The sequence below is a fragment of the Strix aluco genome, chromosome 1 (assembly GCF_031877795.1).
Source record: "Strix aluco isolate bStrAlu1 chromosome 1, bStrAlu1.hap1, whole genome shotgun sequence".
Taxonomy (NCBI): Eukaryota; Metazoa; Chordata; class Aves; order Strigiformes; family Strigidae; genus Strix; species Strix aluco.
In genome coordinates, this window is record NC_133931.1 from 21774511 (window position 1) to 21797354 (window position 22844).

Here is a 22844-nt window from a genome sequence, read left to right on the forward strand (position 1 = left end):
CTATTCCAAAACACCAGTAATGAATGACAGCACAACTGAATATAGTAGGATGTTTTTTCTGGTAGGCTTATAGTTAATTTGGGATGCAATGGGATTATAAAATGCATTTCTCTCAGTCCTGCCTCAGTGTCTAGACCCTGACAAGACTTCTGAATTTGTCCTACAACCTCATTCCAGCTATTGCTTGCTCATTACATTCTCACAAAGTTGTTGCTGGGGCTGTGCTATAACTGTTGTCCTAAGAGAACAGATGCCCCACACTAGGTTGGAAAGCTGGTTTAGAGATGATTTCTGCAGCCCACACAGTTTCCTTTCATGGGGAGGTAAGACAACCATTGCTTTCCCAGATGTTTGAATCATACCTCATTTAGCCACAATCCTCAGGCTTCTCCAGTACCTACTGAGAAAAATATTTGCTTTCTTTGACTCTTTCTCAGTCCATTGGTCACTCAGCTAGAGTAGACTATCTCTGATTGCTTTGAGAGGTGGTATTTCTGCATTAAAACCCTTTTTCTCTGAATCAATACATCTCAGTACAGAGGAGCTGAGGATCTGTTTTGTTGAGGCTCAAACACAGAACAGCCTTTCCTTGCTTAGCACATCTCTTTGGGATTCTGCTGTTTTCCCCTCTCTCTTGTACGAAAAAGTAGAAGACTCAAATACATTGTTAAAGTAAGAAAAAAACTGTTAATGACATTTTTGTCACTCTCCCCAGCCAGACAGAAATTTGGGATCTTTAGTACTCCATTCTTCCTGGTGATGTGGATTCCGGTTGCAGGAACAGAGAAATTATGGAGATCTGATCCTGGCATATCTAATACTGCTTTCATCCCCATCATTTGCCGGTATATGTTTATCACCTGGTTGTCTGTTGGCTATCATTTCACTACCCGTGAAAAGCTCATGGCTGTGTGCAAGCACCAACAACTGCAGTGCTTCTCTCTTCAGCCTGAAGTACCAGTACTCTGCAGAGAGTAGCGGCACTGGGGCATGTAGCTTTACTGGGCCACTGGAGGGCAGAGCTGGTATTATGTATCAGGAATGAAATGCGAAGGAAGTTACTGTCATGCACAGCATCACCCATGAAGCGTGTTCACATATTTTGAAGTCTGTGCCCATAAAGCCGACAATAACATCCCCATTTTCAGGCTTTATTTCAGGATCAGCAGAGAGTGATCCTTTGATCCTTACTTTCCATTTTTGCTATGTAAAACAGAACTAGAGGAAAGGTTCTGCTTGTTTGTCTTTAATTGCAAGCATCTCTGGGCTATTTAAACTGTGATGAAAACACAGTGAGTCAGTGTGACAATATTGGCAGAGAAGGGATCAGGGTGAAAGCAGTTGTGAACCTCGCATCCTCTGACTTTGCACACCCAGCTGCCCATACAAAATGCTGCAACAAAACTAGCACAGAGAAAACAAAGCCTTTAGCTTAGGTATGGACCAAGCAAAGTTTGGGGGTATGGGGTGGTGATAAGCAGAGTTCCATAAACACGATTGTTGAAAGGAACTGACCTCATTTGTATTGTGCTTCAGGAGGCTCAGGAGCACTAACATGTCTCTCTGAATTATCTTCAGAAGACAATCAGGTCAGCCTTTCATTAATTTTACAAACCATATTTGATCCAATTGTGAGATTTTTCACAGTAAATCAAACAGCTTCTACACTAGTGAAGGACGTTTAAAAAGGAAGCTGAACTCTGCTGTGAGCTGGAGGAAGGAAAGGGATGAATGAGTCAAAAGCCAAATCCAGACTTCTCCTCAGACTCTCGTTTTTAGTGTTGGTGGTATATGAATACATTTCTGACAAGACTTAGAGAGGCAGTTAGAGACAATGCCCAGTAACGTTATTAAAAATTTCCATTAAGCCAATAAATAAAATCCTTAATGTCAACTGTACCTGTAGTTCACTTGTGCTCAGCAGAAAGAAAAAATGCATGCTTTTATGTATGGGGAAGAATGATCTATTGGAGAAGAAAAAAACATACCAAAAGAAGAAAGAAGACTTCGAATGACAAAGACAGGGGAAAAGACCCAAAATAAAATGTAGGAAATGCGAGGAGAGAGTAGGCAATAAGAGGAACAGAAATACTTGTGGATGGAATACTGGTTTTTATTGTAACTTGTAGACCTTTTTTTTAAAAAAAGAAAAAGAACAATGTAATCATCTGGTTGAGGGTTATGGTAAACAGAGAGGCCAAGGAAATAGCTGAACAACTTGCAGAGGAGACAGCTGAAGATAAACAAACCCCCAGACTTCCCCAGCTCACAGGACAGAAAGAAATGGGAGAAAACAGAAGCCAAGCAAGGTCTGCAGAGAATGAGAGAATTGTCTCTGTGTAATGCCAGGGAAAAGACAAACCTGCCTTTTCATCTGTACAACTAAAGAGGATGACTGGGCAGCTGAAGAAATAAACTGAAGAAAGAAACTAAAGAAATAATACTGTAGATCGGGGTAAGAACTGTTCTACCACTGAGATAAACCTCAATGTCTTTGAGATACGGAAGGTAAATTTATTTTAGAATTTAAAAAAAAATGTGCAGAATGTGCCATTTTCCCTGGTAACCCACATTTAGGGAGATGGGGAAGAGCAAACTTATCTCCTTGTTCTGCCATTCAGCTCACCTTCAGCACATGGGTATGCATGTGTATGGTCACAGAAGCAAACAGTACATTAGTCCACTCAAGTGCGTGATTCCAGTATGAGTGTAATGGCAACAGTACTTTTCAGGTGGCACCCTGATGTTGGCCTATCACATTTACAAATTAAAACAAGCTTTTGCTGTGCATGTCTAATATGTTTTCTGCAATGCTTTGTATAAAAGTCACCAAATCACAGAGTCGCTGAGGCTGGCAGGCACCTCTAGATATACCTACACCAGCCCTACTGCTTTGCATTGCTCAAAGCCATGTCTTGTTCAGTTTTGAATATCTCCAAGGATGGAAACACCATAACCTCCCTGGGGAACCTGTTCCAGTGTTTTGACCTCACAGTAAAAAGTTTTTCTTATGTTTAGGTGATACCCCAGTCAAGTTTCTGGCCTTTATGTTTGGAAGTGGCTTCCAGGGGAAACTGCTCCATCACCTTCTCACAGATTGAGGTGAGGCTGACAAACCTGTAGCTTCACAGATCCTCCTCCTTGCCCTTCTTGAAGATGGAAGTGACATTCACTTTCTTCTAGTCCTCAGTAACTTCTGATCACCATGACCTTTCAAAGATAATCAAGAGTTGCCCCACAAGGACACCAGCCAGCACCCTCAGCACCCATGGGTGCCTCCCATCATGTCCTATGGACTTAATATATCCAGTGTGTTTAAGTGTTTTCTAAACATGTCATCCTTCACACGGTGAGTAGGTCTTCCTTGCTCCAGACTTTCCCTCTGGTCTGAGGGGCCTGGCATGGCTAAAGATCAGTCTTACCTGTAAAGACCAAGACAAAGAAGTACCTTGGGCTTTTCCATGTCTTTTGTCACCTGTAGTGGGGTCAAGCATCTAGGTAAAATGTTTACCAGAGCTGAACATTTTGTACAGAATTACAATTAGCTTCCCAATGACTGGGTTTTATCACTGCCATCACTCTTGCCAATTTGAGGGGGCAAGCTAAGTAATAGTAAGCTGCCCTGCCAGTTAGCAGTTGAGAGCCCCAGCATTCAGGTACAACACTGTTCTGTAAACCTTCAAGATCTCACCTGTCCTACCAAAGGCTCTTTTTCATAATCAGACCTTCCCACTAGGGTTAAATTCCTTAAGGAAATGCAAAGTACAGACATGGTACTGTCCTGAAAGCATACTCCAGAACTCAAAATCCTAACAGATTTAGGTATCTCTCCCAACCACTGATCCTCATCTGAGTCATTTTGATGAACCATTCCTTTGTGCTGCAAAGCTTTCACTTGCTGCTTGCAGAACAACAGAGAGAAAAGGTGTGCTGGGTGGGAACACACCATCAAACAGGAAAAGCGAGAAACTCCAAAACAAATTTTGCCTCCTGATGCCAAGTGAAGCAGGTAGCGTTTTGTGGTAATGCTGTCAATCAGACCTGCCCTGCCTTTGGGTATTGTAATCAGTAGGAGATCAGGGCTTCTCACCAGCCTGTCCTTTGGGACTGAAAGCAGCACATCCAACTCCTACCAGCAATGAACTTGTCAGAACTCAGCCAAAAATGCTCAGCTCTTGCTGACATTTAACTCTTCCCTTCCATCTGCAGTGATAACAAGAATGAACACACACTCTTACCAATAGTACCTGGACAGCTAGTCTGTTTTGTGAAAATAAATTTAGAGCAACCTTCAAATAGCTTCTTTTTCACCAGAATGTTTCTTGCTACTGGTCCTTGACAATAGTACCTGGGATATAAATGGTGTTCTGCTACTATCCAGGGCTGTCCCACTTTAGTAAAAGAGGACATAGTCAGGCCACACAGAGACATTCAGTACACCTCTTAATAATGCATGGATTTAATCTAGCACCTCATTTTTTAGAGGCAAATTGTTGGCACACCAGCAACCTGAATCATCTGTGTCCATGAAGGAGTGAGGCTTCATTTGGAAGACCCAAAGAAAAAAAAAGACTTGGCGTTTTTCAGTGTTTAAGGTGGGAAATAACTCCTGACACTTGCTACTGGAAAGTTTTAAATAAGTCTTTATTCATTCAGATAACAGAGACATTGATCAATGGCTGTCTTGGGACCATGCACATATTATAGAGGAACAGAGTACAGTTTGCTATCATACAACCTAAAGAAAGGTTGGCTGTGGCTGAAAATCAAGAGTACACTGCCTGTTGGGTGGATATTTAGCTCTATATTAAATCTCTAGTGCCACATCAGTCAAGTCATTCCTATGTCTTTATGCTTTTAGCATTTGTTCTTGTGTCATACAAAGGTAGCATCACTGATGTTAGTTGAATAGGTGAAGTACTCAGTATTGGCTCAGGTTTGTTTCACTGACGTCAATGGTGGCTTAAGCAACATAATTAAGCCCATTTTTACCACTTCTGAAAGCTCCCACCGACTGTGAGATTCAAAGCATTGTTCACCTCTGTTTAAATGCCCCTACACCTCAAAACCAGCTTGTTCGGACCCACAGCACCTGATTCCTCTGTTTTCTAGCTCTCATGAGCATCCTCACTTTGGCGCATGCTATATTACCTCTCTCATGATCATCAAAGGTACAGGACAATCTGCACTAACTATGTCTATGGATATGTGAAAGTGGGAGTCTAAAACCAAGTGAGGAATTCTGGGTGGGAGTATGGGATTAGAAACTTCTGAGAGACAAATCAGCAAAAGTAAGTGGGAGACTTGAGGTGGGAGGGAGAGTTGGGCTGGGCTAGAAGTTTGACAGAGCATATAGAGTACTGGCCCTGCAGAAGAGACAGCTACAGAGGCCGGAGCAGGTATAAGAAGCTAGGGATGGGAGAGAACCAGGCTGAAGGGTCTAGGGCAGTTGAGGGTTGAGAAATAGGTAGAAATGTCTAGAAACATCCACGTCCTCTAGTTAGACTCTTGGCCAGACCAGAAGCCAATGGACAGACTCTGCTATGTCTTCTATCTTCAGTGTCTGGCAAATGTGAAGAAGACAAACCCGCTGCTGCCAGTATGTCCTCTGTTAGCTCAACCCAAAGAGATTTGTGCTGTAGTCCTAAAAGCTCCAAGCTGTTTGACTGTTTTTACACAGAAGAACAGACCCTCCATGGATTTCTAAAGTACTAGACAATGCAGACCCCAAGTGGAAAAATGAGTATTAATGCAACGTGGAGCTCTCTGTGGTGAAGAGCACAATATCTCCCATGGCTTCTTTTCCACACTTTTCCAAAATACTGATGATTAGCCTTTGATCCTAATTTTTACATTTCAAAATTGACATTCCATAGGAAAGACGGGTGCAAAACAGAGGTCCCTGTGGAGCTAGAGCATCTCAACCTTATCCAAAGATTCACTTGGTCTCTTTCACACTGTGTTGTCATTTGCCACACTCCTTTCTTTCTTCTTGACTGCTTCTCTTGCCTTGAGTATTGGAAACCAAAAGTTGACCTGGAAAGATAGAAGTATGCTGCTATGATCATAGTATTACTGAGTTAGAGTTTGCCCAGACACTAGCATCCTGTGTAGTCAGCATTGAAGGCTATTAAAAAAAACCCAAATCAAACTATATGTGTCTGCAGTATCTATATAGATTTTCCATAAATATATTCATGTTTTTTATTTCCACTAGTGTATATATGCATATATATACAGGACAAATGTTTTTGCAAGTAAAAAGTTCTGTTTCCTAATGGTATTTGCAGTTGCACTCCTACTGTGTTTTAAACCAGAAATACATCACCTTCCATTTTGCTAAGCAACAACTCAACATCTTTCTCAACATTAAAAGGCTGCTCACAAATGCCTAACATTTGCTGTCTAGACTTCAGGAATACCCTTTGTGCTGGAGGTGCTTTTCATATGTTCATGAAAACCAAGTTTCTTCTCTGGAGAGCTCTAAATCTGAGGAGTATTTTCCCGCCAGCATGTAGTATTTGGGTGTACCCATGTCATATCTGATGCATGTGTGTTGAAGGACAGAACAAAACAGTTATATGATCTAATCTCACCAATAGGCAACCTGTCTCTGGCATCTGTGCAGGAGAGCACTGGGGAAAGTCTATTAGCACATAATTGAAGTTAACAAGTGTTTAAGTATTTCCTGGATCTGGCTACCACCCTGAGAGAGGGAGATTTTTTTTTTCCCTGAAGCTGATGGCTTACCGTTCTAGCAAACATGTTTTTCCCAGTTTTCTCTTGTAGCTTTGCTCTTTTCTTGAGTAATTTTGCATGCAAATAATGTATCCGTTTCATCTCGGTGTCGGGATAAAATGAAGTTGAAATGAGTATTTTAAGTTGGGTCAGGAGGCCAGAGAATAACCCAAAAATGATTAAGAAGATGATGATGACTCCAAGCTGGATCCATGTTGTGGAGAGAGCAAGCTCTGGCTGAGGGATGCAGTCATGCTTAAACAAAGAGATCTTGAAAGGATTAGTCTTTTCAATATGCTCTCTCATACCAAAGATGAAGCTGTTCTCATTCCTCTGCACAAGAAAAGGGGAAAAAAAGAGAGTTGGTTGTAGTACTGATTCCCTCCTTTCTTAATATTTCTCCCGCTGGACATTCATATTTACAAAGGACCATAAATCATCTAGTCCATCCAGTGTCTATATATACTATGCTCATAACAATATATTTATTGGATATTTATAAATGTTTCAGACTGCATTATCACCATTTGTTTTGGGAGACTGTCCCACAATTTGGACTATTAAGAGCCTACTTTCTCAGTGGCTCTGATAGACAAACATTTAGCTAATCTGACTATAATGATTTAATATATTCCCTCTGTCCTCTGTCCTTATTGATCCTCTGTCAGAGAGTCCTTCCTTCAGAGTAAAACAGCAGAGCAGAGTGTGCCCATCCCTTTGGTGGTGGGTCAGTACGTGACCAGCAGTGCTTCCACACCCACCTAGGCAGATGTTCTGACCACAAGGTTGTCACACAAAGCCACCTCTAATAGGTGCCTTTGCTTACAAGAGCTGATGTCTTGCACTGCTTGTGGACTGAAATGCTGGAAGAGAGGGTCTAAATTAGACATGCTGTTGGGACCAGTATTTCATACTGGCAGGAAACTTTCTGCTCTTTGTGTAGGAACACTGTAGGGACACTGAATCACCCAGCCCTCTTTTCTGACTGTGTCAGGGGGATATGTAACTCTTCCCTGTGGCTCTTCTAACCACCGTACAGAGGCCAGGCACTTTGCTTACATGCTCATTGGAAGAATCAGGTGCCCAAAGCATGCTACCTATTTTCTGCCTGTTAGCCATTTCTTGACGTTATCCTGTTCCATTCTATCTCAGTTGTCCTGGTTTAACCAGGATAGGGTTAAGTTTCCCCAGCAGTGGGGGGGAGCTCTAGCCGGGTTATTCAGATACCATGCGGACGTCACATCCTGGCAGGTCACATTGTCCTGGCGCGGAAGCGCGGTGCACTCGTGGTTTTGTACATCGTGCTTCTCACTGCTGTATTTGGTAGCTATTTTGCTCTGTTCATTGCTATCGCTATTATTGTTATTGTTGTTGTTTGTTGTGTTGCTATTGCATTGTTGTATTAAACTTTTCCTTATTTCAGTCTTGGGGCTTCGTATTTCACTCCCTTTGTGGGGGAGGGGTAGCGGCCGCGTGGTCTCAGACCCCGGCAGGGGCTAAACCACCACATCAGTACATTTTGTGCCTAATCTGAATCAATGTTTAAGCAAGGAAAAACTGCATTAGGAACTCAATATGGAACAGGGGTATAAGTGCATGAAGAACTTTACTGGTCATACTAAGAATAAACATCTCAAGAAGTTGCTGAGTCTGTCCTGCTCACCCAGCCAGCTTTCTAGACTCCCTGAGATCAGCAGCCCTGAGGCTTTTTATGACAAATCTGTTGAGATTGAATTTTACATTTTCATGTGACTAGCCTTCCTTGGGCAACTAGAAACAATCTGATAATGGCATAATTTTCTGTTTTGGGAGAATCAAATAGGTTTCCACCGGAGTGAACACTGAACCACATAAAGAGAGCAACTTCATAGTACAGGACTCATGAATCAGCCAGACAGGGTCAGGCTCAGGCCCTCTGTCCACAGATGGTGGGACTCAGCTCCTTTTTCGCCCTGACTTGGGTCACACCCAAGGCAGGTGTCGTGGTTTAAGTCCAGAAGACGACTGAGCACCACACAGCTGCTTACTCATTCCTTCATCCCCAGAGATGGGGAGGTGAAAATAAAACAAAAGGCTCAGGATCAAGACAAGAACAGGGAGGGATGACTCAGCAGTTATGGTCACAGGCAAAAGACAGACTCTGTAGGGGAAGAAAAAGATCATCAACTTAATTTGAACACCACCACCACCACCAACACTAATTTACCAATCAAACAGAGTAGGACAGTGAGAAATACAACCAAATCTTAAAAACACCTTCCCCCCACCCTTCCCTTCTTCTCAGGCTCAGCTTTGCTCCTGATTTCTCTACCTTCTCCCTTCCAGCAGAGCAGGGGCCAGGGAATGGGGGTTGCCATCAGTTCATCACCCATTGTTTCTGCTGCTCCTTCCTCCTCAGGGGGGAGGACTCCTCACACTCTTCCTCTGCTCCAGCATGGGGTCCCTCTCACAGGAGACAGTCCTCCATGAACTTCTCCAACACGAGTCCTTTCCACAGGGCTGCAGCTTTTCGTGGACTGCTCCAGAGTGAGTCCCTTACACGGGGTGCAGTCCTCCAAGCAACAGACTGCTCCAGTGTGGGCTTACCTCGGAGTCCCGGCCTTCTTTGGGCGTAGCCATCTGCTCTGGCATGGGGTCTTCCACAGGCTGTATGTTGGCATATGCTCCACTGGTGACCTCCATGGGCTGCAGGGGAACCTCTGCTCTAGTGCACCTCCCTCTCCTCCTCCTTTCTTCAGTTGGCCTCAGTGTTTTCATAGGTATTTCCCTCACAACTCCTTCTCCTCCCAGGTTCCCCTTCCTAAATACATTATTGCAGAGGTGCAGCTAGTATCACTAATCGGCTCGGCCTTGGCCAGAGACGGGTCCAACTTGGAGCTGGGGGAGCTTATGGAAGCTTCTCAGAGGAGCCAAGCCTGTAGCCCCCTTTCCCCGCTAACAAAACCCTGCCACACGTGAACCCAACACAGCAGGTCATGATAAGGGGCTGTCCTCAAGGTACAAAGGATAGAAACACAGGCAAAACCACACACAGCAGTACACAGAGAATAGCTGAGGCTACAGCAGGTTGCTTACGGTTGTGTTCAGTTGGATTTTTAATATCTCCAGGGATGGAGACTCCACAACCTGTCTCAGAAAGCTATTCTAGTGTTTGATCACCTGAAGAGTAAAAAAAAAAAAAAAAAAAATCTAATGTTGAAATGGAATTTCCATTAATTTGTGCCCATTGCTTCTTATCCCTGCACTGGGCACCACTGAGAAGAGTCTGGCTCCTCTTTCTTACACCCACACCCCATAAGGTATTTATACACACTGATAAGAAACTCCCAAGCCATCTCTTCTCCAGCCTGAACAGCCCCAGCTCTCTCAGCCTCTCCTCACATGACAGATGCTCCAGCACTTTAATCATCTTCTTGATCATTTTCTCAACTCACTCCAGTATATGCCTCTCTTGTACTGGGTCTCACCAGTGGTAAGCAGAGGGGAAGGATCATCACTCTCATCCTGCTGACAACACTCTGCCTAATGCAGCCCAGGATATCTCTTTATTTGCCAGAAGGGCACATTGCAGGCTTGTGGTCAACGTGGTGTCCATCAGAACTCTCAGGGACTTTTTTTGCAAAGCTACCTTCCATCCAGTTGGACCCCAACACATATAGTGCCTGGGGTTATTTCTTGTCAAAGACAGTAAGACATGGTATTTTCCTTTGCCGAACATTGTGAGGTTCCTGTCAGCCCAATTCTCTAGCCTTTCCAAGTCCCTCTGAATGGCAGCCCAATCCACTGGTGTTTCATCCACTCTTCCCAGTTCTATATTATCTGCAAACTTTTGTGGCTACAATCTGTTCCTCTGTTCAGGTCATTAATCAAGAAGTTAAACAGTATAGGTTCCAGTGTCTACTCCTGGGTGACATCAGAAGATACTTTGTGCCACTAATCAGAATCTTTTAGGTTCAGCAGTTCAGCCAATTTTTAGATCACATCATTCTTCATTTATCTAGCCCATGCTTCATCAGTTTGTCAATGAGGATGTTGTGGAAGACACTGTCACAAACCCTAATACATGCAGAATCAGCATCCACTGTTCTCTCTTCATCCAACAATCCAGTGATTGTATCATAGAATGCTGTTAGGTAGATTAAGCATGATTTAGCATTTATAAATCCATGCTGAATACTCCTAATAGTCTTCTTGGCCTTCACGTGTTTGGAAATGGCTTCCACAGTTATATTCTCCATCACTTTCCAAGGGATCAAGGTGAAGTTGACCAGACTGTAGTTCCCTGGATCCTCTTCCTTGCCCTTCCTGAAGATGAAAGTGACAGTTGCTTCTTTCCAGTCCTCAGGAAACTCTCCCAGGTGCCATGACCTTTCAAAGATAATCAAGAGTGGCCTCACAGTGACATCAGCCAGCTCTCTCAGCACCTGTGGGTGCCTCTGCAGGTGGGGACCATCAGGTCCCATGGACTCTGTTTAAATGTTCTCTAAGCTGATCCTTGTTCCAGACTTGCTCTCTGGTCTCAGAGGCTTGGGATTCCTGATGGCTGGTCTTCCTAGTAAAGGCAGAGCTGAAGGTGACATTGAGTACTTTGGGCTTTTCCATGTCCTTTGTCACCAGGACCCCTAGTGCACTTAGCAGTGGACCTGTATTTCCCCATGTCTGTCTTTTGCTGTTGATAGACCTGTAGAAGCCCTTTGTGTTACCCTTTGCCTGACTCCCCTGATTCAGCTCCAGGTGCGCTTTGGCTTTCTTGCCTGCATTTCTATAAAATCAGTGTCTCTATATTCCTCCTGGGCCCCCTGTCCCTGCTTCCACCTCCTCTATGCTTCTTCTTTACATTTGAGTTTTGTCAGGAGCCACTTGCTCATCCATGCTGGTCTCCTGCTGCTTTTGCTTGATAAAGTTGGCATGAATAATTCTTGATCTTGGAGTAGGTGATTTTTGAATATCAACCAGCTCTCCTGAACCCTTTTTCTGTCAGGGACCATATTGCAGGGGACCAGGACCATTTCACATGCTGGTTTGGTGATGCTAGATCACAGCTGCTGTGCAGCAGCAGGGTTTATATGAGGTGTAAAGCCCCTTTAGCATGCATAGCAATCTGTCTCCTCAACATATCTCACATTAGACTGACTGACCAGATGATGAAAGCCTCTCTACTTTTGCACAGGAATCTGAGCTCTCCCGGATGGGTCTGACTTGTTATACGTGTGCTTATTGCACAGTTACAGTGAATCCAATGACTTTTGCACCTATCTTCCTAACAGAAAATTCAAGTAACAGTTAGAAGGGAAACAATTAGAAGTTGGCAGCCTCTGGCCTCTAGGAAAGTGATTTTCCATTGACACAATCTGGGGACCTTTGCTTTGCATCTGCCGTACGGATACTGCATTTTTCTACTCTTCATTAAGATAAAACTGGACAATAATTATATTTTTATCCCATGGAAGAGTTTGATATTTTGATATACAATACAAAGTATCATCATCTGAATTTGACCAGCAGCTTGACTTCATTTCAGCTAATTTCATTAGTAGTTCACATTTGCCTGAAGTGGTCCCATTCCTCAAGGATTCTATCCACTACATCTCCCTTCCCCTTCATGGTTCAGTCCCAACCAGATGAATGTCACATGACACACCAGGACCACCAGTCTGCCACAACACTGTCTAAGCTGACCTGCAATGATTTAGCAGTGTGTCATAGAAAACATGGCCTGGCTGAAGAAGCCAACTCAGAGGTTCAATATGTCATGTATGGAAAAGTGAGAATGAGAATCTCTCTGCCAAAGATTGTATGTCCTCTTCTGTTTGTTTGTTTCAATCAACATATTTATTGCATTGCTCACCTTAATAATCTTGCTCTGTGGAATTGCTTTTGGCTAGATGAATTTTGGGAGGATGGCAGAATTGGGAATGGATTCTCATTATTATGAGCTCTAAGAGGAAGTAATAGAAAATGCTGAGTAAGAAATAAATGACAGAAGAAAGAGCATATATCATATTGTACTAACAGTCAAACATCTCTTTGAAATCTTATATCTTGAAAGTATCAAAGGGTTATATGCTTTTGGAAAATATTTTAAGCCTGATCTTGCAAGCTATCAAACTGGGCAGCTTTCATGTGCCCGCACAACATCACATGGGTCATACACTCCAGCGGTGAAATCTCCAGCTTTAGAACTATTCACAGACCCTGAACAATCTGATCTGACTCTCAAGTTGTCCCTGTTTTGACCATGAGGTTGTTCTAGATGGCCTCCAGACATCTCTTCCAACCAAATTACTCTGTGGTTGTCTATGCTGCTGATTGAGCTTGAGATTTTGTCAGTGTGTTATTATTATTTCATGTGTATGCAGCCATGCTTTTTTAAATTATGATCTCCTCACACTACTCAGCTAAAGAAAGGTAGGCATCTCTTACGTTGGTGTCACAGTGGCATTTTGACTATAAAAGTGGTGTTTCACAAATGTCAGGATTGTGAGTTTCCAATTTTAAGTTTCAGGTCTTCTCCACATATATAAATGGACAAATGAAAGTGATTCTTCCTATATTTACCATTTTCTAGAAATATGATGACATTTTGGAAGGTGCATAGAACTGTCAGATTCCATCCAACACACTTATCTGTAAAGGTAATGGCCTTTTTTGAAACAAATGATAATTTCATGAAAGAACTGATGGCTCATTGGCTGTATGCCTGCTCCTGCAGCTGCTGAAGATGAAGACAATTTTTCAACACTAAACTAAGAAATATAAAATACTGATAAGTACTTACTTGCTGAAAGAGGCTGAGTTGAATCTCTAGATCCGGTACTTCTCGGAGATGTTTATTCACAGAATTAATTAACCAATAAAACAAATAATCCAGTGCAGCAAACAGAAGCCAGATGCAAAGATGAATAATTACAGGGAGAAAAAAATGCTGCATGTTTTTTCTGTCCTTCCTTGTGAGGCAGAAAGATGGAATTGTCACATAATCTTTTTTCTCTTTTCTGTTAAGTGGCAGAAGACAGGGTCTTTGCTGTTGCTTTTGGTGCTCATCAAATGCAATGAACTGTTTTGTGATATAAATATTCTTAAATTTGGCACTGTGAGGGCCCACAAATTTTTTGATAAAGAGGCCAGTTCCAAAAGAAGCTAGAAAAATCCCCACTGCAGGCAATACTTTCTGGCCTATATAGGGCAGTATAGTCAGCATAAAAGATATCTGGTTAGCAACTCTCTGGATTTCTTGCTTTGTGTCATTTAGCTCTTGTTTTAATGCATCATCTAAAATCGAATAAGATGATGTGAATTCATGCCTTAGGAGCACTATATATTTAAATAGTTCAGGGGAAAGCTTGGCCATCTCGTAAATCCATTTTACTGCATCAACATAATATTTTATCAAGTCAAATTTCTCATACTCTAAATGACAGGTTATACTGTCTGCAAGAACCTTTAGGTTATGAAAAATATTTTGGATGTTGCCGGCCACCACGACACCTGTGCCAGCAGTAATAAGAGCATTTCTGCCATTTTGCAATCCACAAGAAAGAAGAAACAGGACGCTAAAACAGCGCAGGTGTTTGAAACATGAGAGTGCAATAGAAAGCGAGATCCAGATGAATCCAGAAATCAGTAAGGAACCCAAAGGGTAGTGTGCCAGGGAGAAGTGCATGCCAAGGAATAAGAGAAAGCTTGAGATGAAGCCAACTGCAGAGCAAACTGCAAAAAGTTGCATCAGATACTTCCAGCCAGGCTTCCTTTCAGATATAAAAATTCCCCATGCATTCTGAGCTATCGAGACAAATGTTCGCATTTTCTTCTGATTGTTGCTGACACCGCGATGGCACAAAGTAAAAGGAAAGGAAAAAAAAATACTGTTAGTTATAGGGTCATGCTACTGACAATGATGTACTTTTAACTGAACCACCCCATGTGAGACCCAAATCTTTGTCCCCAGTATCACATACATAAACACGGAAGAGGTGACTCTAAGAGGTATTCTATCTTTTTTCCAAAGTATTTTTGTCCCTTTACTTTTTGTTCACTTTGATTTCTCATTTGCTATGTATACACAGAGGTTCATATGTACATATATGTGTATGCATATGTATGAGAGGGACGCAAGCCTCTCGTAGTACCCGGTGCTTCCCCACACACGCTAGCTTTGCCTTACAGGGGCACCAGGAAGGGAAAGAGGGGAGCATAGACACTTCCCATGGGTGCCCTGATGCAGGGGAGTGCAGCTTGTCCTGCAGAGACCATCCAGAGCAGCTGCCAGGGAGGGAGGAATGGGCAGAGCAGCATGTGAATGCTCCCCAGGGATGGGGAATGAAGCTCTCCTTTTTCAGCTGGAGGTAGGTCAGTACAGAGGGAAGAAAGTGTGTCTCAGAGGGATCATTCTTTCTTTGGGTCTCTCCTGGGGTAGCACAGCTACAAATTGGTCCATATACACTTTTAATACCAATTGCTTGTACTTGTCACCATCTCTCCTGCCTACCAGCATGCCCATACTGTAAATTACAAAGTATTTCTGTGAGATTCAATTCAGTTAGATGGGAGACAGTCCAGTGCTCACATCTTTCCTTCTTCTTTTACAATATAATATTTATAGTGTAATTTTTCCAAAGATGCAAGATCAATTTATATGCATATTAGCCTTTTAATATACTAGAACAAATGAGATACTAATTAAATAAAATAAACTGCTGCAATTTTATTTTACAATAAAGAACAGTTGTCTTCGCAAAATCATCCTGAAGATATTACTTTGTCTTTTGTTTAGCTTGAACACAGCAGGTAGCCAGGAACTAAACCATTATTTTGGACACATACTGCATTTTACTGGCATTTGACTTTATGAATTCTGTGAGCATTCACTTAACCATTTTCCCCTTCCTCTCATTGTAGTTAGCTATTAGTTATGTCATTGTTGGCTTTGCATGCAGCGGAAGCTAAGGATGATTGGAGGAGGCATCTGACCCCAGCTGGGACCTTCTTGGACTGCTGTGCTCAGTGTGCTGCTTTTCCTTAGCCTCACTTGGGCCTGATCCTTTCTAGTGCTGAGGACTATCCTGAAAGATGCTGAGTGTTTTTGGTGCTTAACTGCTTCATCAGGGATTAACAATGGACAATAGGTCTCAGGGTGGACTCAGTCCCTGGCACTATCACCACTCTGCTTGGGAAGGTTGAGGAAATTACTTCCCTCCAGGGCCTCAGTGAACAGCTGTAAACAGAGTATAACAGCAATTAGCAGCTCCTTTACAGGAGTGAAATTCATTAATTACTGTCCCCTAAATATGTAGAAGTCACCATATGTTTGGGAAAGTGGTGCAAGCGAAATGGGGGGTAGAGGTAGCACACAAGCCACTGGACTCCAGCTTTGCCATGAGTAGAGCTGTCCTCTGCTTACATGGATGGCTTGCTTTGCCCTCTTCTTTCCGAACTAGAAATTAACGAGGCATTTTTAGGAAACATAATTAAAATGGAGATGTTCATAATCCTGGAGTCAAGCAGAACCAGACTTAACAGCCAGCAAACCCTGCCAGCACATCCTGAACTTTCTAGATGAGATCATTAAACAGTACCTGTCACCAGATCTTCTTTGTAGATCTAAGAAAAATTGCCCTGTACAGTGAATAGATATGGAGTTCTGTTCTTGGTTTAAGAAGCCATAAAAAAATCAAGTGCAAAAAAGTTAGCATTTATGTAATATCATGCAAAAAAAATCCACGTGAGAAAGTAACATATTTTGAGCTTTCTTTTGCAGCACTGATCTCACAGCTGTTCTTAAGTGTAGTTTTTGCATGGTTTTGTGTGTTTGTATGTGTGGGTATGGTGTATTCCCGTTAGTGTGTATAAGCATTTGGTAAATGGCTGCAAAATGTGACTGGGAGTTTGACATGACTGCATCTAAGAATTGGAGAGACAGTCAAGAACGAAGCCTTAGAATTAACAAGAGCCATACTTCTAGACCAGGAAGCTGAAGACTTGAAAAATATGGACAGAACTTGAAAATAATCAAAAGATCTCCTTTACTGGGCAGATTCAATGCTGTTACGTGAAATCACTGTACTACTCAGCACATACATGGCATGTTTGTCCCTAACCTGCACAAACCCGGTTTTAGGGCAGGAAAGGCATTGTAAGGAGCCACTGAATTTTGGAGACTGTGGCACAGATACTCAGGTATCTCAGCATGATCACTGAAGGTCAGAAGGAAGCATTCCCATATGCTGCAGAGCCCATCTCTGAGCTCAGCAGCCACTGGGGTCAGAGTCAGGCTCACAGTGTGTATCTCTGTGGCTTGTCTGACACCTCCAATTTCCCCCATAAGACACCAGCAACAGACATTGATATTCAACATAGAAGAATCACACAAAGGATGAAAACTCTAAACCTAAAAAAATGTGGAGGCTGAAAATTCTGGTATCAGCAGGCACTTAAACAGCTGTGAATGCTTAGGAAGGGAAAATAACACTCTGGCTCAGAGGTAGAAATAAATCTTTCTCTCAAGTAAAGAGGCTAATTCAGCATTTAAAGAAATAGTAAATCTTCAGAGTTTTTTGGAATGATTCCTCCTGAAAGCATAAATCACAAAAGCTCTCCTGAAGCTGTTAGGTGCCAATATGAATTCTAACAGGAGGCTGACAAGAACCAAACCTTCATTTCAATTGCAGTCTGAAGCAAAGTATTTTTTCTTCTGTCCAGTAACATGAACTAATGTGGGGGCTGCTGCCATTATTTATGTAGCATAAGAAAAGAATTATTCTTGGAAAGCAGTTTCTAGCTCTTAAGGGCCAGTTTCTTTCCACCATAGTTTCTCATGATGTATGCCACAGAGGGGAGCTGGAAACTCTTGTACTCTAGCTCTGCCTTTGAACCTGATTTTTCTGTAGGGTCCAAGGGGAACGTCTCTATGCCTTTGTTTCCCTCTCCAGGAATTACTTACTCAGATCTGGAAGTGTGATATTTATCTGCCATATGGCATGCTGGCAGGAGTAATTATAAGAAAAACATTCCCAAAAGGAGCCTCTCCAGCAAGGATTTTGGGCCATATTTCTTAAAGCTCATGATGTACTGAAATTAATGCAATATAATTAGGGGTATTTTCCTAGTTTCATTTTAAAATAAAAGTAATCAGAGGATAAGTACATAGCATTAAGAGTCCCTAGAAAATGTCTTTCCAGGTCAGCCATAAGCTCTGTACTAGAGCTATGTCATTTTTATACAATACATGTTCACACCGTGTAGGACTTCTTCCCTGCCTGCTATGGACACTCTTCCATCTTCATTGTCCAAGAAGTTGTAGCCATCTTCACTACCAGTTTGGTCCTGTCCTAGCCCCTTGCTCACCTCATATCTGATGATGGCTTACTACAGATGGAATAGAATAGAATAGAATAGAATAGAATAGAATAGAATAGAATAGAATAGAATAGAATAGAATAGAATAGAATAGAATAGAATAGAATAGAATAGAATAGAATAGAATAGAATAGAATAGAATAGAATAGGAGTAGAATAGAAAGAATAGTTCAGTTGGAAGGGACCTACAATAACCATCTAGTTCAACCGTGATAGACTGAAACTCCTTATATTTGCAGGTAGTATTTCTGAAACCTCTACTGAGGCTACTGCTTGTTTAGAGGTGATTAACAGGCCAACGTTTCTAGTTTACGGACTAGCCACGCATGCAAACTCTTTACCAATTTTTAATGTAACAGAAGAAGCAGATGTTTCCTAAAAACATATAGTGAGAAACAGAATGGGATTTACTAAATAATTAGCTTTTTTAATAGAGATACAGCTGATTTGGCAAAGCATGATCAACTGAGTCAGATCTTTAAGTCTACTTTTAATTACCTCAGACAAAGCTTGGGAACTACAAGTCCCATTGAGTTAGGACTGCTTAGTACCACCCAGTTTTTGTGCCCACACACAAAGTCTGACTCGACTTTTCTCCACGCAGCACTGTTGTTTGAGCTGATCTCAGGAGGAGTACAGCAGTTTGCAGGCCCTTTGCCCTGCACAGCGCACAGGTTCCTCATACAGAAAAATAAAGTCTTGTTCAGAGAGACATTAGGTTAAATGGGAAACTTATATCCCATTGATGCTAAAGCTTTAGCTACACAGTGATCTTCATAAATCCTCTGGATTTTATACAGGAATTAAGAAAGAGAAAGCACACAATAAGAATATAAAAACAACTATTTCCTTTTTTGGCAGTTTCAGCAGCCTTCTCTCCTAGCCTGGATCAGTTACGTTGAAATGTAAGAGAATTACTTCCCTTTTTTAGATACCATCAGAAAATACAGTGCTGAACTATGGTTTAGTAAGAGGCAAAAATACAGGAGGGAGTCCCACATGGTTTCCTTTGGTCAATGCAGGACATGCAGCAAAGAAATAAAAGCCCAATCAAAAATCCAGCAACATTACTGTAATTATCCCTAGGGCTTCACTGAGACCCCTGTCATTTCTCATGTTCACATTATTTCCTTTTAACTGCAGGGGGAAGGAGAGGGAATGGTACTAAACACAACAAACACAGGCGAGGACTAAAATATCAAATCAAATGTGTGCACACAGGAACTTTAAATACTAAACAACACAACAATGCAGATAAAACAACAATTTATACACATACAAAAACAAACAAAAATAAAAACTGATCAAGATCTCTTTTTCTTCATGTATTTAAAATACATGGTTCAGGAAAATTCTGAACGCTTCAGGGTATTATCAGGTCTTTAGGATGCCACAAATTGGTTAAATATCATCTAATATCAGATGTCTATAGCATTGAGGGTTGGACTAGACCATCTTTAAAGGTCCCTTCCAATCCAAACCATTCTGTGATTCTGTAATGTCCACATCTGAGCTATCTGTCTTTATGTCAGTGAGGAGAAAAAGGCAGTTACCCACAGACATACTTCAGACCTGTTTTAGAAGTCCACCCTCATGTGAGATGGATTGCATCCTATGGGAACTTTTTCTCTATCTCAACTATGAAAAGAGTCTGGATCACTCAGAGGTATCCAAAGCCAGGTGAGATGAACCTCTCCCTATGTTTCTCTATTGCAAACACAGGTTATATTTGACTGAGCTGGGCCCTCAGAGCAGGACACAGAAAATGTGTTGTGAGCAGCAATAGAAAATGGACAGCTATGGAAGGAAGATGGAACAAGAAATCAAATTTTCTCACTTATACTGCTATGGGCTGTATTACATTTGGAAGCTCTGATGCAGCACACCCACAGACATATTCTTCCCTTAAAGCACAGGCAGGAATGGAGGCAGTTTGGGAAACCCAAATGGTAGTTTGCCTATTGACAAAAACAACTCTACAAAACACAGAAATTTCCAGTATGCGGGATGGAAAGGAACATAAGAAGTTACATAGTCCCTTCTCCTACACATAATATTACTATACATAGTTTTGGGAGAGCTTAGGACTAAATTGTTTCATGAACTTTAGGAATAGACCCTCCAATCAGTAAGGTGACAATTAATTTAAAGCAAATCCTTTTACCTGAGAACAGCTAACTCAGTCCATGATTACTATCCACAGTTCCTTGATATTAATCCTAAAGCATTACTTACAGGCCCTCCTGTAAAGCGCATGAAGGATCTTCACAGTTCTGTGTGTTTCTTGATTTTGGTGAGGAACTGAGAAGGGCACCAGTAAAAAAATTTCACATGAGTAATTTTTTTCCCATACCCTCCCTCAATGAGTCAGGCACACTACAATTTTGAAATTATTCTGGTTTTGACAGAGATTAATGAGGAAATAACTTATGCACAAGACCAAAATAGTATATAATTTGCAAGTGCCACTTTCCACCTTTATTATGGCAGAGTAATAGATATCAGCAAATGAGTTCATGGGTCTAGATTTCAAAGACTTAATTTTATGTTGAATAATGCCTTAAGTCTAAAACTTCTAAGCTATTTTGGTGCTTCCCATTGAAACTATCAGCAATTCAGTGCCCAAATAACTTTGAAGCTCTAATCGTTTTTACCATACAAATGTTCCTACTGAGATCTGTGCACATATTTCTGTACAATCTGTCAGAATATGGCCCTTAGAATGATACCCACCTTAAATATCCAACAAAGACACTCAAATTATGTGCAGCAAGTCCTTGGTTAATAAAGATAATTGATACACAGGAGGGTAGAGCTGCTATTCAGAGGAATTTTGACAGGCTGGAGAAATGGATTGACAACAATCTCATGAAGTTCACCAGAGAAAATGCAAAGTCCTGCCCCTGGGGAGGGAGTTGGAGCTGACTGGGAAACAGATTTTCTGAAAAAGTTCTGGATCTCTTTGTGGGAAACAAGTTGAACGTAAGCCAGCAATTCACCCTCATGGCAAGGGTAGCCAATGGCATCCTGAGCTTATTACCATGACTCTTACCTGCAAGTCAGGGAAAGTGATTCTTCCCCTTGACTCAGCACTGGTGAGACCACATGTGTAGTGCTGTGTCCAGCAAAGAAATGCCAGTACAACAGAGCAGCATGATCTAGCTGGACCTGCTTTGAGTGGGGAATTGAACTAAATGGCTTCCAGAGGTCCCTTTCAAGCTAAATTACTTTATTCTTCACCAGATGCCTTACCAGACAAGACCACAATATCAAATCCATTTAAACTTTCTACTGATCTCTACTGGTACAGTACCATGTGTATGTGTTGTGTTCATATTCTCCATTTGCTCCAGATAAGTTTAATGAATATTACACACCTATCAAAAGTAAAACATTCTACCTCAGTAATCAAAAAAATCCCCAACAAAATATTATTACTTTCGTAGCTTTGAGGTCCTAAAGAAAGGGTGAAATCAGTCTGTCTTCTAGGAGTTTATCTGCATAAAGAACTGCAGAGTAACTTAGGCATCTTAAATACCCTACAGCACTTGTAACTTGACTAAGCAGACATATGATCTCTTATTTTTGCAAGACAGTAGTTTTCCTGCAGAGAAATGAAAATTTCATTTATTGGATGTGGAAAATGGATTTGCTCTTGCTTGTGGTACTGAAAAAAAAATGGTGAGAAGTGCTAATTTGTGTTCAAATATGAAGAGCTGAAAATCTGGGAGAGCTTTCATTATCACAGTGATATGGGAACACAACACACAGCAGAGACTTTTAATAACTTCTGATTCATTCAGTAGCCTAATAAGATCATATTTCTTACAACTTTCAGGAAAATACATAAGAATCTTATTTTGCTTTAACTTTGGTACTTAAAATTTTACTTTAAATAAACTATTGATTTCTGCAGACACTACAGTTTGTATGCATATTTGTGCATATGGGAGAGAAAGAAGATAATTCTAGACACCCATACTCTCCACTTGAAATGGGTCACACAGATCCTACCAGTTGTTGGACTGATCCACTGAACCAGTCACTCCTTTCATTCAGTTGTCATCAGGGCCATCTGATAAAGAGGACTACAGATTTACTTTAAAGGAAATCAAAGTCTGATACACTGCTTTACAAGGACAACAGCAACAGAAAGAGTAAGAGGAGTCTTACACACCATCTACTAAGCACCTATGATACCTTTCCAATAGCATCTTCCACACACTGTCTTTTACAGCCACTTTCAGAATTAACTTGCTGTTATGGTTTTACTGTTTATGTTTAAACTTCCAGATCCATTTTTGGAATAAAATGTATCCATTGCTTTTCTCAGCAACGTTGTGGTGGTTAGGTCCATTGCAGAAATGCTACCTACTACACCTAAGGAATTCTAAATTGGAGACTGACTCTCATTTAAACTCTGATTTCAATGATCCAGGACTGTACACCAGGCTCAGTTCTGTCCTTGGTCTCTTTGTAGAGTCCAGTCCTATCAGCAGCTACTAAAGTGTTGGCATGTACATTATCTATTTGCCCTTGGTAGAAAGTCTTAATGGCTCAGGAGCAGGAGGTCCCCAGGTGCTGTAAGAGAAGCCAGCAACAGAGAAGACCACCCTGGCTGAACAGGGAGCTTTGGCTGCAACTCAAGGAGAAAAGGAGAGTTTACAGCCTTTGGAAGAAGGGGCAAGCCACTCACAATGATTACAAAGATGCTGTGAGGCTATGCAGGGTGGAAATCAGGAGGTCTAAAG

At 41.6% G+C, this 22844-nt stretch overlaps 1 protein-coding gene across 2 annotated transcripts; it reads right to left on the bottom strand.

The window, feature by feature from the left end:
- Positions 1–4627: 4627 nt before the first annotated feature.
- On the bottom strand, positions 4628–20382 carry DCSTAMP (dendrocyte expressed seven transmembrane protein). Of its 2 annotated transcripts, none has more exons than XM_074812362.1 (4): positions 20329–20382; positions 13517–14558; positions 6751–7071; positions 4628–6036 (listed from the first exon to the last, which is right to left on the bottom strand). In XM_074812362.1, exons 2-4 carry the CDS (start codon positions 14540–14542, stop codon positions 5953–5955), a joined length of 1431 nt encoding a protein of 476 aa, XP_074668463.1. In that variant the 5' UTR covers positions 14543–14558; positions 20329–20382; the 3' UTR covers positions 4628–5952. The 2 variants fall into 2 exon arrangements, with proteins under 2 accessions (XP_074668463.1, XP_074668381.1); XM_074812280.1 differs by having other exon boundaries at positions 13517–14548; positions 20329–20367.
- Positions 20383–22844: the final 2462 nt, after the last annotated feature.